Source organism: Chiloscyllium plagiosum, chromosome 2 (genome assembly GCF_004010195.1).
Source record: "Chiloscyllium plagiosum isolate BGI_BamShark_2017 chromosome 2, ASM401019v2, whole genome shotgun sequence".
In the NCBI taxonomy this organism is placed as follows: domain Eukaryota; kingdom Metazoa; phylum Chordata; class Chondrichthyes; order Orectolobiformes; family Hemiscylliidae; genus Chiloscyllium; species Chiloscyllium plagiosum.
Genome location: NC_057711.1, coordinates 53,149,873 through 53,167,180, shown reverse-complemented (window position 1 = coordinate 53,167,180; position 17,308 = coordinate 53,149,873). Strand labels below are relative to the sequence as shown.

The 17,308-nt window shown below is 40.4% G+C and overlaps 1 protein-coding gene across 5 annotated transcripts in view; it reads left to right on the top strand.

Moving 5' to 3' along the window:
* Positions 1-17,308, top strand: part of cast (calpastatin) — a 209,275-nt gene that overhangs the window by 45,310 nt on the left and 146,657 nt on the right. The window contains exon 1 of one of the 5 annotated variants that reach the window (XM_043709715.1): positions 3,031-3,093. The exons of the other annotated variants lie outside the window; for them this stretch is intronic. Coding sequence (XP_043565650.1) covers positions 3,046-3,093 — 48 coding nt within the window. The 5' untranslated portion in view covers positions 3,031-3,045. Of the gene's footprint in view, positions 1-3,030; positions 3,094-17,308 lie in introns of those variants that run through there. 5 annotated transcript variants of the gene reach the window in all.

The window sequence follows — 17,308 nt, the reverse complement described above, 5'->3', positions numbered from 1 at the left end:
GTATAGACAGGATAGATCGAGTGAATCCTTAGAAGAGTATAAAGGCATTAGGAGTATACTTAAGAGGGAAATCAGGTGGGCAAAAAGGGGACATGAGATAGCTTTGGCAAATAGAATTAAGGAGAATCCAAAGGGTTTTTACAAATACATGAAGGACAAAAGGGTAACTAGGGAGAGAATAGGGCCCCTCAAAGATCAGCAAGGCAGCCTTTGTGTGGAGCCACAGAAAATGGGGGAGATACTTAATGAGTGTTTTGCATCAGTATTTACTGTGGAAAAGAATATGGAAGATATAGACTGTAGGGAAATAGTTGGTGACATCTTGCAAAATGTTCAGATTACACAGGAGGAAGTGCTGGATATCTTGAAACGGATAAAGGTGGATAAATCCCCAGGACCTGATCAGGTGTACCCGAGAACTCTCTGGGAAGCTAGAGAAGTGATTGCTGAGCCTCTTACTGAGATATTTGTATCATCGATAGTCTCAGGTGAGGTGCCGGAAGACTGAAGGTTGGCAACGTGGTGCCACTCTTTAAGAAGGGTGGCAAAGACAAGTCAGGGAACGACAGACCAATGAGCCTGACATTGGTGGTGGGCAAATTGTTGGAGGGAATCTTGAGGGACAGGATGTACATGTATTTGGAAAGGCAAGGACTGATGAGGGATAGTCAACATGGCTTTGTGCATGGGAAAGCATGTCTCACAAACCTGATTGAGTTTTTCCTTTATTGGTCAGAGTATTGAGTGCTGGAGTTGGGAGGTCATGTTGTATAGGACATTGGTCAGGCCACTGTTGGGATATTGCATGCAGTTCTGGTCTCCTTCCTATCGGAAAGATGTTGTGAAACATGAAAGGGTTCAGAAAAGATTGACAAGGATGTTGCCAGGGTTGGAGCATTTGAGCTGTAGGGAGAGGCTGAACAGGCTGGGGCTGTTTTCCCTGGAGTGTCAGAGGCTGAGGGGTGACCTTATAGAGGTTTACAAAATTATGAGGGGCATGGATAGTGTAAATGGGCAAAGTCTTTTCCCTGGGGTCGGGGAGTCTAGAACTAGAGGGCATAGATTTATGGTGAGAGGGGAAAGATATAAAAGAGACCTAAGGGGCAACGTTTTCACACAGAGGGTGGTACAGGTATGGAATGAGCTGCCAGAGGAAGTGGTGGAGGCTGGTACAATTGCAACATTTAAGAGGCATTTGGATGGACATATGAACAGGAAGGGTTTGGAGGGATATGGGCCGGGTGTTGGCAGGTGGGACTAGATTGGGTTGGGACATCTGGTCGGCATGGACGGGTTGGACTGAAGGGTCTGTTTCCATGCTGTACATCTCTATGACTGTATGACTCTAAGAGTTACGAGACTTGACATGTTAACTCTACCTTCTTCCCACAGCTTCTGCCAGACCTGCTGAGTTTCTCCAACAATTCCTGCTTTCAATTGTTTTACTTATTGCCCATGCCTAGTTACTCTTGAGAAGGTGATAGTAAGCTACCTCTTGAGCCTCAGCAATTCTTGTGCTAACAGGGAAGGAATTCCAGGATTTTTACCCAATAGTACTAAAGGAATAGCAATATATTCACAAGTCCGTATAGCGAGTGGCTAAAAGAAGAACTTGCAGTGGTAGTGTTCCCATGTATTTTCTGCCCTTGTCCTTCTAGATGGAAATGATCATGTGTTTGGAAGGTGTTGTCTAAGCAGTCTATGTGAATTACTGCGGTGTATCTTGTAGCTCGTGCACACTGCTTCTACTGAGTTTCAGTAGTTGAGGGAGTGAGTGCTTATGGATGTGGTGAAAGTGAGGTCTGCAGATGCTGGAGATCAGAGCTGAAAATGTGTTGCTGGAAAAGCGCAGCAGGTCAGGCAGCATCCAGGGAACAGGAGAAGGGCTTATGCCCGAAACGTCGATTCTCCTGTTCCCTGGATGCTGCCTGACCTGCTGCGCTTTTCCAGCAACACATTTTCAGCTTATGGATGTGGTGCCAACCAAGCAGACTGTTTTGTCCTCGATAGCATCAAGCTTCTTGTTGGAACTGCACTTATCCAGGTGAGTGGGGATTATTCCATCATATTCCTGACTTGTGTCTTATAATGGTGGACAGTCTTTGGAGAACCAGGAGATAAGTTACTTGCTACAGTATTCCTAGCCTCTTGCCTGAACTTGTAGGTACTGTACTAGTCCAGTTTAGTTTCTGGTCAAAATGTAACTCCCAGGTTGTTGATAGTGGGGAATTCAATAAAGAGTGTATAGATGTCTTATTTTTAAAATAAAAGTAGTATTTTTCTTTAGCTTTTTAATAACTTCTCATACACAGTCCACCTTGAATGTTTAAAAATTGGCCTTGGAACTCAAAGATAGTGACTTCATTTTGGTTGGAGAAGAGCAAAGTTGATATGATCTCTCATGAAGAGAAGATAGTTGTTCCTTTAAATATACACATAGGCTGGGGAATGCTCACAGCCAGAAAATGTGCATCAGAGTCATTGTGGACAACTTCAGAAAATGAGCAAAACCCAGTTTTTTGGTGGACATCCTGTGTATGCAGTTGTGGAAAAGGTTGGTTCGTCCTTGTCCAGGTTCTGCACAAAGGTTAATGAGTGTGTTTTTCATTTTGAAAATTACTACAGATCTTTTCTTACTTTTAAAGTTCTATATAAAGGTTCAATGACACATTTTCTTCTGAACCTTTGATGCTTCAGAAATAAAAACAGTTTTGGGTATATATTTGTAAAGCAATTGCAGCAGTAATGAATTATTGATTGGTTTTAATTACTGTGGAGAAAATATTGCCCATTGTAACATGAGTTGCTGATATGAACAGATAGAAATTTAAACAGCCTGTGAAAATATGCAAAGCAATAACGTGAAACTTTGGGAAAAATTTATACTTCCTTCATCCCTCTTTCTCATAATGTATTATAATTAGTGTTGTGGTTGTCCTACATTAATATGAAACACCATACCAATGATTTTTCTTGGGATTCTCAGAAGTCGTTCCTATGTCCTGAGAGTAAGACCATTTCTTGAAGCCACGTGGAGGGAATTGGATGAGCCAAAGCGTGGCATTTGTGAGGAGGGATTTTGTATCTCTTGAGGTAGGAATTTCAGGAATTGAAACAACAAAGGCTTTGGATCTAGTCCAACAATACATTTGAAGATGAACTAGCTACATTTCTGACTAATATGTTCCAGTTGTTCCAACTGCTATGGCAGCTGTATTACCAAGTAATAATGTGCCAAATTTTAGAGAAGCAATAAATGCTGGTGCTGCCAGCAATGTTCACAACCCATGAGGGGGCAAACTGAAAAATAATCAGATAATCTCTTTTTGGTTATGTTGTTTGAGGGACATACACATACAGGTTGTTCTGCTATAACGCATGTTTCATTAATACAAATTCACTATAACACGATTGACGAATTGAGAACACTGTTTTTAAAGTGTGAGCTTTTAAAGCATATATTAGATATAAGGAAATTCTGGCCCCATTAGTTTAAATGACGCTGCCATTTAAACTACCACGTTACAGCAGAACCAATTGTGTATAGAATATAGGCTAATATTCCCCTCGTCTTCAACTCATCATCAGATTTTTTGATTCACCCTGAGTAATTGAACACGGTCTTGGCCTTATGTCTGATCTGAAAGACTTTGACTCTGACAATGCAGTACTCCTATGCTGTATCACAGCTGGAAATCAGGAGTGATGATTTCAATACTATCCTAATTGAATTTTCTATATTTAAAACTTTATCTCTAGTAATGCAACTTTATATTTCACTCTTGCAGGTCAGAGAAAATCTGAACTGCTTCAGTCAAATTGTAATGACTCAACTCCATCTTTCCTGAAATTTGAGATATTTAGAACAAATGAATGTATGAAATGTTCCTCTTTATAGATTAACATATACATTTAGTAACATCTTACCTTAATCGTAAACTGAGCTAGTTCATTTCAGTTAAGATATTTCAACTTGGGTATGTAAATCAAGGAACGTGGAATAGACACAAGGCATATCAGTTCCTTTTGTAAACTTGTAAATTTAGAAGTACAGCTTTTGGATCTGATTCAACAATAAGCTGAAAAGTTTCAACCCTCTTTGAATTAAAGAATGCAATATATTTTATAGATTTAAATGTTATAACTGTTGATCGGGGATTTCAGAATGAATTGGTGTAGTTGGGAGCATTGCAAGGGGAAGGGTGATGATCTGTTATGTGCAGAACTTACTTTTGAGAGCTGATGCCAGTTAAAGTTGTTTTGTGATTCTGTTGCTAAGGGTTTAACCTTTGAAACATGAGGTTATGCTGGAAGAGTGAAGGAGTCCAATTAACAAAGTGAATTTTCTCGATTTGCAAGGTGACTTTGCATCTTTCTAATTGCAAGGAAAATAAAACTCCACCCACTATTAAACATTGTAGGAACTCCCAATAATTATTTGAGTTTGTGCTTGAACTAATACGGATTAACACTTTTTTGATCAAGGTAGGACAGAGACTTTTCAGATTATATGGTAAACTAACTGGTATTAATTATTAAGTATCACTGATCTGAGGCAGATTTTATTGTTTAAAAACGGCATTTAATTTTTTATTGTGGAGGAAGGTTTTAATTATTGAGTTAACTTTGAATACCCAGTCTGTAAAGAAGAGGGTGTAACATTTGGCTATCCACAAGGGAGTATCACTATTAAGGTCTGACATAATTGGCTGTATGGGTGATTACTGGTAGTGGTTAGTAGTGGCGAAAAAGTCAAGGTTAGGTGGCTAAATTGCTCATGGAATCCAGGAATGTGCAGGCTAGGTGGATTAGCCATGGGAAATGCAGGGTTGCAGGGATAGGGGGTTGTGAGTCTGGGTAGAATGCTCTACAGAAGGTAATGTGGACTCGATGGGCCAAATGGCCTGCTTCCATTGCTATAAAGACTTTATGATTCTATTTACATGTTTTTTTTCTCGCATAAACTTTGAACTGCAAATTTATATCATAACAATGCATTTTGCTTAATATCAAGTAAATTTTTGGCACTCTACAACACTCAAGCACTTCAATATTAAGATCACATCAGTGGTCACATAGTGTCCTTGCATGGACTTTGCAGATGGTCACAACTCAAAACATACTTTCAGAAGTGCAGTGATCATCAATGTAATGTAAGGGCGAAAGAAGGCAAATATTATTTAGTGAAATGCTGCAAGGTGTTTATTTATATTTCTGTAATATAGTGGGAAACAAAAATATACAATATGCATTCTAAATTAGAAATGAAGAACAAACTACCATTGTAGCTGTTGTAGCTACAACTAGTAGCTGTTGTTCTTTGAGGAAGTGACAAAAAAATGGAATGAAAAATGTTTGTACTTTTATTTGGGCAATCTAGCCCCACAGCTGGTGTTACACACAAGAAAATAAAGAGGAAATGTAGTTTTCCAGTGAAGCAAGATTTGTGAGTGAGGTGGCAATTTGATCAGGATGCAAATATAAATCAGTGTTTAATTTAAATCATAAATTTCAATCACTTTTAAATAATACATCATTTTTGACTAGTGGTAAAACATTTAAAAGCATAAGCAAATTTGGGAAACAGAGGCAAAGTAACCTCAAGTTGGTGTTCCTCTGCAGTGCAGGTTGAGAAGCTAAATATTCAAAACTGAGTTGTTATATTATCACCACAGGTGGTACGGTGTATTTATAACATGACAGTTTTCATACTGTACATAAAATAATATAGGTGCTGGAAATCAGAGATGAAATAGAGCATGCTGCATATGCTTACACAGTATCTGGGGAGAACAAACAGAGTTAATGTTGAGTAAAATAAGTGACTGATCTGAAACATTAATTCTTCTGTCTCTAAAGTTGCTGGCTGACCTGCTGATGTTTCTAGTATTTTCTGTTTTAAAGCCAAATTTGCAGTCAGTTTGAATCATAAGTGTGAATATAGTGATGGATTATGCATATTGCAAGAATTTATATATATATTATATATAATGTATGTCCTGTCTAATAATTTATTACTCTTCTGGGCTATTAAAAGTAGGTTGGAAATTCATATTGTTTAAATTATTGTGGATTTTATTTGCACTTTGGTGAATGAACAGTTTATCAAAACAAAACAACACATCATCAAAAGTAATATAGTGAGTTTACATGAAGCAGAATTGAAGGCCAATAAATTGATTCAAAAATATGTCTGAGAAATTTGTAAGACTGCATTTGAAGAAATTCACAAAGGAGTAAGAGAATGGCCATCCTTGTTCCACACCAGAGAAAGGGTGGGGAATTTCAATCGAATTGAGTCAAATTGATTTGATTGGTCAAGAAACTGCACAGATTGCCTCTTTGCTTTATGTGAGCTTTCAGTTTTCTCTCACTTGCTCACTTTCTTTTTCTCTCCCATTCTTGGCATAAATCATGGGCATGGTGTTTAGCCAGGGAGGTGGCTATGTGAAGCAAATGTTATTAATTACAAATTTATTTAGGTGTGGAATAAGTCTGGGAATAGCACTGAAAAGTTTCTTCAGTATATATGCTTGAAAAGCATGGCATTTATTTAATTATGTCAAGTATATTTTGTAATTTTTCCCACTAAAGCCTGACATTTAACTTTGAGGTGGGGAATTTTACCGTCCTGAGAAGTGATGGTGAAAGGGGAAGATCATAGGGCAGGTCAGCACTGGGGGGTAAGCTTCATTATGCAATGCCATGCTCTTCCCCATTCCACCCTTGTTAACTTGTTTTTAATCTACACATGCTTTTCTCTGTCATTGATAAGTAACTCCATTTCTTTGCAGGCTCTAGTGGTCTATAGCATTACTCCACAAAGAGATCCTCAACTCCATCTCAACCTCTGGGGAGGAAGCCACTCAGCCCTCAGAGTTTGTACTAGCAAGGCTTTCACCTGCATCTCCTAACAGCTCAGAGACTTTCATCTCAGTGGAGTGGGGAGAACAATCCACTGAGTGCTCCATTAACATTTCTGCAGCTGGTCAAGGTCAAAGTGCCCTGGGTTGCTCTGCCAGATACCAGGCACTGGCTCAGCTGCAGGGAGAAGATAACCCTGCAGTTATTCATGTTGGTCATTCATGACTTTGTCAGAATTCACATACAGTCACAGGAGCAGTAGGCAGATTTGTCAGAGACAGTTAGTAAATGGAATTGAAGGATAGAGGAGTTCACCAATGTGATCAATACTGTAATGGTTCTGATATCTGTGCCACTGGCCATCTCCATGGGCAGATTGGGTACCACTGTGGAGGCTCAGGTCCAGCACAGTATCTGCATGATGCATGCATGGACTTGCACTTTGACATTCTAGGTGGTCAGCATTAGTGGCAGTGCTACCATTTGCTCACAGGAAGAGTCGCTACACTCGAGATTTCAAGAATGCGGCCTCACAGCACCAGGGTCCCAGGTTCGATTCCAGCCTCGGACGACTGTCTGTGTGGAGTTTGTACATTCTCTCAATGTCTGCATGGGTTTCCTCCGGGTGCTCTGGTTTCCTCCCACAGTCCAGGTTAGGTGTGCAGGTTAGGTGAATTGGCCATGCTAAATTGCCCGTAGTGTTAGGTGCATTAGTCAGAGGGAAATGGGTCTGGGTTGGTTACTCTTCGGAGGGTCGGTGTGGACTTGTTGGGCCGAAGGGCCTGTTTCCACACTGTAGGGAATCTAATCTAATCAAATTATCTTCTCAGGACTCAGTAGAGGTGCCCAGCCCTTCCTTCTCTCCCCTTGTGATTGTAAAGCCTGCATTACTGCATGCCGATGAGAATGTGGGGACAACTCCCTCAGTCTTCCAGGTCAACAGGACCAACGACAGAATAGGCTCCCTTTATCCCAGCTGCACAGGTCAGGAATGCTGTTAAATGAGAGGCAGAGGAAGAAGAAAACTTACTGAAATTTTCTTGTAAGTGACACACATGCAATATCAATATGAATAACCTTGAACTTTTGTAAATACATTTTCACTTACATTCTCCAAGGGCCTGCTCCTCATGTCTATGTCACTGTCAGACCTGGTTAAGTCACACCATTTGAGAGATTAGCAGCCTCTTTAGACATCCCAAGGTTTAATATTGTAATAGCAAGCATTGCTAATCTCTCACAAGCAATGGACCGTTTGACTGCAGATACCAGTGATTGAGGTTAGAATCAGTGATGACTCTACACAGTTCTGGGGGTAAAGGGTCATTCTATCAGCTTTTAAGACTGTTTGAGACTGGTGGTGCACAATAGACAGTTCAAATGTTCTCCCTCCCTCCTGGCTTATTATTTTTGAGGCAAACTGGCACAACGTGCTGCCTCCTTAAGATTCAGTGCTGTCCTACAGGAATATGCTCAAGCATTTCAACACAGTGTAACAGTTTGCACACACTCTAAAACAATGAATGGCTACCGACAATGACAGTGTCAAAGGGGCATTCCTCTCAACCTGATGGCTGTCATGAGACACTTCATTCAAGACATGATATCCTGAGCGAGGCCTTAAAAGGTATCTAATTTAAGTGCCATGCAATGTTAGTCTCACTGACTGCTGCTTTCTCCTTAAAAGTCAGCAGGGCATGTTACGTGTCGATAATTGACAGTGGGATCACCCAAAAATATCAAACTTAGGGTTGAAAGCAAGACATTTTTTCAAAACCAGAAAATTTCAAGGACTGTTCAGCTCCATAAACTCCTTGTGTTAAGCAGGAGCTGCTGCTGATTTACTAATAGAATGTTCAACAATATCGAAACTCAGCTCATTTATCCTAGAAGTGGGTTTCAATAAGGTTCTGTCTGGCCTCCTGAATTCAAGCTGTATTGCTTTGTCATGCTGTCTTGTAAGGTCCTTGTGGTCAATCTCCTAATCTTCATTCTTTTCATTATCCTCACAAAATTGTTCTCGTTTCCCAATTTCATCTGCATCAGGACCCCACCACAATTTTGCCAGCTCAAGTTGTGAAGATCATAGCATGCCACAAGGATGCATGGGGTCCTTTCTGCCAAAGTGACTCGGGCATCAAAAAAGCACTTTAAGGAAGTCTTTGGCATTTTCAAATATGGTCATTTATCTGCTTTCTGCATCAATCTGAGAACCTCTTAAAGATGTCAGGAACCATGCTCGGAGTTATGCACAAATTTCCCTCCATCCTTTATGTTTGCTCCATGTTCTTTTTTTTGTGTTGCTGTCCCTGTGGCCCCATAATATTTTCCTGTTTCCAGTGAGTCCTTATGAAACAACTATAATGTCATTACCACCTTAACCCTAACATACATTTGACTGGTTAGACAATTGGCTATCTAATAGAATATAGAGATTTGGGATAAGGGCAGCATTTTCATCCTGTAGCTAATCGAGTTCCACAGGGATCAGTGCTGAGACCACAATTATTCACTATATATTATGACTTGGATAAGGATGGCAAATGTAATATAGCCAATTTTACGGATGATACAAAGATAAATGGGAAGACAGTTGGTGAGGATGACATGAAAAGTCTGCAGAAGGTTGCAAACAGGTTGCAAAAGTCTGCAAACAGGTTAAGCACGTTGGCAAAAAATTTGCAGAAAGAATATAAAATGGGAAAATGTGAGGTTATGCACTTTGGCGGGAAAAGTAGAGAAGATGAATAAGTCTGCAGAAGGTTGCAAACAGGTTGCAAAAGTCTGCAAACAGGTTGCAAAAGTCTGCAAACAGGTTGCAAAAGTCTGCAAACAGGTTAAGCAAGTTGGCAAAAAATTTGCAGAAAGAATATAAAATGGGAAAATGTGAGGTTATGCACTTTGGCGGGAAAAGTAGAGAAGATGAATGTTACTTAAATGGAGAAAAACTGTAGAAAGCTACAGAACAAAAGGATTTGAGAGGTCTTGCCCATGAACTGGGTTGACTTTGGCCTTGAAGTAGGTTGAGCTTGTCCATTGGAATTTTAGAGTTTAAAAGAATGACAGGTGAACTTATTGAAACACATAAGATTCTTAGGGAGTGTGACAGGATAAATGCAGAGACGGCATTCTTCTTGTGGGATAATTTACAAAAGTGAGGCATAATCTCAGAGTAAAGGTTCACCTATTTAAGACCAATGCAGAAGTTTCTTTTGTTTTCTCTGAGGGTAGTGAATCTACCACAGAAGGCTGCTGAGGCTGTATCATTATGTATATTCAAGGCTGAGTTACTTAAAAAATCCATAAGGGAGTCATGGGTTATGGGGATAAGATAGGAAAGTATCGGAGGATTGAAAGGTTAGCCATGATCTCATTGAATGGTGGAGTAGAATCAATGGACTGAATAGTCAACATCATTTTCCTAAGTCTATAGTCTACGACATGGGTATTCCTGAGTTCCACAATAAAGTATTGAAGTGTAGCGGTATGTTAGTCAGTTTGAAAGCAGGCTGGGGATTTGTCACTGCTGAATGAAGAGTTGAGGAAGATGGTGGCCATAGGGTGCAAGGAGGTTGTTCTAAAAAAACATTTGCACGATGGCCAGGACAAGCATTCAGCGAGCTTCAACTGACAGGTAATCTCCCTGACTTACAAAGTTGGGCATTTACATGTCAAGATCCTTGGAGAAGGAGAAGAAAATTGGAGGTGTGGTGTAAATAAGCAGACATCAGCCTTTAGTGAAATACAAATGCATGGAGATCAGATAGTTGTCTCTCAGTGGTGCAATTCTTGCATCGCCATGTAAGACTTGAGGGATAATTATAAAATGTTTTCTCTGGGTTGAGATTCTTTTCTTTCATTCTGCATTTTCGCAACTTTTCTCATGATTGTTGGTCATGCCACACCAGGGAGGGGAAATCCTGCCCATTGTTCTATCCTGTTATGTTACTGAGGATTCATCAGTGTACTTCATTATAAATGTCACAAAGAGTGTCAATACAACACATCACATTCCTGAAATGGGCTCTGCCGTCATTTCACCTTTGTATTATTTTATTTACTATTGATGAGTCAACTCTACATAACCTAGGTAGCACTCTTCTGGGATTTCAGTACACAAATATGTTGAATACTTATTGTACATTATGGAATTGTAGGAGCAGACCTTTTTTCTATTACACATATATAAATATTGATCAGTACATTTCCACAAATATTCATTAGAGATAAGTGTGTGATCTATATGTTGTCATTTAATTAGACACCAAACAGGATCTGCAAGATTTCACACTACCTCACACAATCTGATCATTTTTTTGAAAGCAAAAGAAAATCTGAAATAAAATCTGAACATGATGGAGACGCTTAGAAGGCTTGTTGGCATCTGTGGAGAGGGAAAAAATATTGGGCCAAAACCTTTTCATAATCAGGCAGGTGGACAAAGACGTAAGCTGTCAGAATTCCAACATTATCAGTTGATTCTTGCCAGTCACCAGCTTGGGAATTGTGGCTTGCCATAGCTCAGCACTCTCAAATTGACATCAGAACCTTCCTGTTGTTGCCTACCTCTATTTTGTATTTCCCAGAGTTTGACATCTTCAGTGAGTTGCATAGGTGAATAATTATAATACATTTAAAATGGTCAGCGAATCACATTAGCATTGTGGACCATAGGAATGCCTGCTCTGGCATTGGGAATGGTTTGATGGGTAGCTTAAAGAGTTGTTATGTAAAGGGGCAGTACAGAGAGATCTGGGTGTTCTTGTACACCAGTCAATGAAGACAAGCATGCAGTACAGCAGGTAGTGAAGAAGGCTAATAGCATGCTGGCCTTCATAACAAGAGGAATTGAGTATAGAAGCAAAGAGGTGCTTCTGCAGCTGTACAGGGCCCTGGTGAGACCACACCTGGAGTACTCTGTGCAGTTCTGGTCTCCAAATATGAGGAAAGACATTCTGGCTATTGAGGGAGTGCAGCGTAGGTTCACGAGGTCAATTCCTGAATGGCAGGATTACCTTACGCTGAAAGACTGAAGCGACTGGGCTTGTACACCCTTGAGTTTCGAAGATTGAGAGGGGATCTGATTGAGACATAGAAAATTATGAAAGGATTGGACACTCTGGAAGTAGGAAACATATTTCCACTGATGGGTGAGTGACGAACCAGAGGACACAGCTTAAAAATACAGGGTAGACCATTTAGGACAGAGATGAGGAGAAACTTCTTCACCCAGAGAGTGGAGACTGTGTGGAATGCTCTGCCCCAGAGGGCAGTGGAGGCCCACTCTCTGGATTCATTTAGGAAAGAGTTGGATAGAGCTCTCAAAGATAGTGGAATCAAGGGTTATGGAGATAAGGCAGGAACAGGATACTGATTAGGAATGATCAGCCATGATTATATTGAATGGCGGTGCAGGCTTGAAGGGCTGAATGGCCTACTCCTGCACCTATTGTCTATTGTCTATTGTTGGTAACTTCAAATGTCCTAAATATTTACTGTATGATTTATGTTGACTTTCTCTGCAATTATAGGGTGAGTCAAACCTTGAACCTGTGTCTTCAGCATCTGCCTGTTCCTGGTTGAGAGGCAGTAGCCCCACATCTGTGGGGTGAAATCATAGTGAACATGCAGAATAGATTAGAGGGAGGGAATGTGATGATGGAACTTCTCCTTCAAGGGGAAATTCCAACTCCTCATTGATTATGCCAACTGAGCTGAATCATGGCTGCTTCCTTTCAGTTCCATGTCACCAAAAACTCAAACTGAGAAGCATCCTCCTCAATACATGACAACATTTCTGTCAGCTGTTGCTAGCTTTCATAGTTTCACATACACTCAGTGCTGCAAAGATTTCCTTTTGTTTGAGTCAATTTTGATTTAAAAAAGTAAAAGTATGAGAATGTTGTGCTGTTGACAGGAAGAAATGAATTTTCAGTTCATGGGTTTGATACCTCTGGACTTGCATTTAATCATATATAAGTTGTATACTTCTTTTAAAGGCAATGTTTATTTGTACCTCAGCACTGAAAGGAGAAATTTGTGTAGCTATTTGATTAGTCCACTTAGTCATAGTATGCTGGTCATTTGTAGCTTATTCCATTCCTCATTCTACCAATGACAGATTTACCTGAAGCTCAAAAGATTGCCCATAAATCTGAAATGTTCCCTGACTGCATATGATTTCAGTAAAGTATTGTAACCATGCCATTTAATCCCATTGTCAGTGAGGACACATAGTCAGAGTGAGGGAGGTCAAGTGAGTATATCTAGGAAATCGGTTCAATGTGAGAATTCATTACAAGGTGGGAAAGAGATACTTCCAGTAAAGGTTACTTAAAGAAATGAAGTATGTTGAGTAAGGAGTTTGGTTTCACCTCAGATAGGGTATTGTGTTCATTTCTGGATACCAAACTATAGGAAGAATGTGAATGCATTGGAGAGAGTGCAGAAGAGAATGACAAAGCATTTTCAGAGATGAGAAAGTTCAGTCATATGGACTGGAAAGGTTAGGACGGTTCTCCTTGAATAGCCGAAGGCTAAGAGAAGATCTGATTAAGGTTTTCAAAATCATGAGGAGGCTTAATAGAGTAGATAGGGCAAACTGTTCCCACTTGTAAAAGAATTGAGAACAAGAGGGAGCAGATTTAAATTGAATTACAAAGGAAGCAGATGTAAGGTGAGGAAAAAAAAAACATTTTCACAACTTATGGCTTTGGTCAAGAAAGAACTACCAAGAAGTACAAGTGGTGGCAGATTCAGTTGAGACATTTGAGGGGCATTGATTCCATTTAAATAATGATCCAATGTGTGTGGGTGTAGGGAAAATGCAGGAGAGTAGTAATAAGTTATGATATTCATTCATAGAGCTGGTGCAGATGCTGGACTGACTGACCTCCTTCTGTTTTGTAATGATTCTGTGATTCCATGAACTGTTTCTCTGACATTGCTCTCTTCCCCCTCTAAACAATGATAGAAATATGTAGTTATTTTATCTAGAGTGTTCAAGTAATTCTGCTATAATGCACATTTCATTATCGCAGATTTACTAAAATGCAATTGATGAATTGGGGACAATATTTCTTAAGCGAGAACTTATAAAACGTGTGTTGGCTGCAATACATTGACATCACCAACAGTTTGAAAGCTTTTCTAAAGCATGATTTTTCTATGGTGCGGAGTTGCACAAGAACACAACCATCACATTATAGAAAAATTACCTGTACTGATTATTCTTGTGAAAAGGATGATATAATTTGCAATCTGTAAAACATGATATTCTTTGAGTATAAAATTACATGTGGCTATTTTTCATATTTACCTCAGACCTGATCCTGTTGCATTCCTTTCCTGCTGACGTCGGTGGCCAAATAAGTGAGTGAAAATAAAAACAGAAAACATAGAAATAATCAGCAGGTTAAGTTAGACTGCAGCTGTGGAGAAAGAAAGGGTTAACATTTCAGGTCTATGACCTTTCATTATAGCTGGGAACAATTATGGATATAACAAGTTTTCATCAAGTACAGAGGCACCTCAATTATCCGGCATTCAATTATCCAAATATCGTATTATCCGTCATGTTCGCAAGGTCCTGATGCTCGGTTAAACTATGTCATCCAGCATTCAATTATCCGGAATTCGATTAACTGAGTGAAATATTCCCCACCCATGTCCTTCGGATAATCAAAGTTCTTTTGGGGAGGTATGAAAAAAGTCGCGGTGTAGAAAGAACAAAAGTGAATAACGTGATGGAAGACAGGAAAGGTTACAAACTGGAAGAGGAGTTGCCAGAACATCCTGGCCCTCATTTTGAGCACTATGATAACAATATTATTTCAGGTAAATTTCTTGCGGTTACTGGTCACTTTAACAGTTTAGATGTTAAACTGAAATGATTTTGGTTTTTCTTTTAACTTATTTGCCATTAATAGTAATGTGTGAACATTCCACATAGCAGCGAACGAACCTCTTGAGAGAGGCCCCACCCCTCCACCCTGATGAACATATCATGGTGTATGATGACTTTGTATTGATCCCACGATGTCATCATGCCAATCCGCGAGTGAGCATGGAAATCAGCAGCTCGCCAGCCATTTTAAAAGTGTTATTAAGCTTGTTAATGACCCAATTCTTTATAGCTTCTCATTACCCGTTACGTTTTTTGGGCATCAGACTCGACAAATTTGACAGTGATTTTTGGCAGCTACAATGAGGTAGCACAAGGGCATTAGGAAAGGTCTCCCACTGGAACTTCAGCTCCGTGTATTTCTACTGGGGAAGGTGGCTGTGGCTGTGTGACGTTTAAATCTTTTAATTTACTCATTTTGAAGTTTCATTTAAAATAATGTCTGGATCAAGTCACAATAACTCAAGAGGCTACAAAAAACAGGCAGGTGGTGAAATAACTCCACAAAGGCCAGTATCCCAACACCAAGTCACCCTTTGTTTACACCTGCATGGAACAAGGCACTGACCAAGCTAGTACCTGATGTTATCTCGCACGTGATTAATTGACCTCCATTAATTGACTCTGGGATGAAGTGGTACATTAGATTAAATTCCCTACAGAATGGAAACAGGCCCTTCGGCCCAACAAGTCCATACCGACCCTCTGAAGGGTAATCCACCATTCCGGGAGAAAGTGAGGTCTGCAGATGCTGGAGATCAAAGTTGAAACTTTATTGCTGGAACAGCACAGCAGGTCAGGCAGCATCCAGGGAACAGGAGAAGGGCCTGTGCCCGAAACGTCGAATCTCCTGTTCCCTGGATGCTGCCTGACCTGCTGTGCTGTTCCAGCAATAAAGTTTCAACACTAATCCACCATTCCCCCTGACTGATGCATCTATCACTATGGGCAATTTAGCATGGCCAATTCACCTGACCTGCATATCTTTGGATTGTGGGAGGAAACCCACACAGACACTGGGAGGATGTGCAAACTCCACACAGACAGTCCCTGAGGCGGGACTCGAACTTGGGTCCCTGACGCTGTGAGACAGCAGTGTTAGCCACTGTGCTGCCCCATTTAGGCCGCCTGTGTTTGGGTGAGGGCAGGATGACTGTGTTAGGTAGGGGAAGCAACAGTGGGATCCCTGATCTCCTCCTTCCTCGCCTGTCCTGATCTAACAGTACTCAAATGATCATTATGTGGAGGCACTGATGTTAGACTGGAATGGACAAAGTTAAAAATCACACAACACCAGGTTATAGTCCAACAGGTTAATCATTGTTAGTAATGATAGAAATTCGAGCTTTCATTGTTATGTCTGAGGTGATAGAATATTCAGCTCATAGCTGAAGTTGTTTGCCTGGTCCAAATGTGCAATAAATAATTACTTACTGAAGTTACAGCAGTTAACAGAAAGGTGATACCACACAGAATAGGAAATAACCTTGTGATCTGTTTGAAATTTCAAAGTCAGAAGTCACATGAAACCAGTTAATAATCCAACAGGTCACAAGCTTTCAGAGTGGTGCTCCTTCACTTCACCTGATGAAGGAGCAGGGTTCCGAAAGCTTGTGACTTTGTCCACCTCAGTCCAACACCGGCACCTCCACATCATGAAATTCCAAAGTGAAGGGAATCCCATCATGATGTATGCTAAACTTTTAACAGGATACATTAATGTTTATCAGGATTTCAAGAAAGGGCTGAATACCCACTGAGATCAGGGGAAAAACAGCAGTGAACAATTTCAACCTATTACTTTCCCCATTCTGTGTCAGCCTGAACAGTGATATGAATGGTGTCTAACCACAGAAGATAATTTTTTTTCATAAGATAGGACTTATAGCTTTACTTAATGATTAAGTCAATAGTGGATGTAATATTGCTTCTTATTTGATGGAAATAAAGAAATTTGAGTGGTACAGAACCAGTGTCATGTACTAATATGCCATGAATACATAAGCAGTTTAACTTATTGAAATGTAAACAAGGGCAAGCTTTGTTTAAAAATTAGCATGAGTTGGCACTGCATTCACAAACCTGCTATTTAGTTTGCTGCAGTCCTACAATAAATATTGCTGGAAAAGCGCAGCAGGTCAGGCAGCATCCAAGGAACAGGAGAATCGACGTTTCGGGCATAAGCCCTTCTTCAGGAATGAGGAAAGTGTGTCCAGCAGGCTAAGATAAAAGATAGGGAGGAGGGACTTGGGGGAGGGGCTTTGGAAATGCGATAGGTGGAGGGAGGTCAAGGTGAGGATGATAGGCCGGAGTGGGGTGGGGGCGGAGAGGTCAGGAAGATGATTGCAGGTTAGGAAGGTTAGGAACCACCGCACCAACCCAACCTCCACTCCCGGCACCTTCCCCTGCAACCGCAAGAAATGCAAAACTTGCACCCACACCTCCCCCCTTACTTCCCTCCAAGGCCCAAAGGGACACTTCCATATCCGCCACAAATTCACCTGCACCTCCACACACATCATCTATTGCATCCGCTGCACC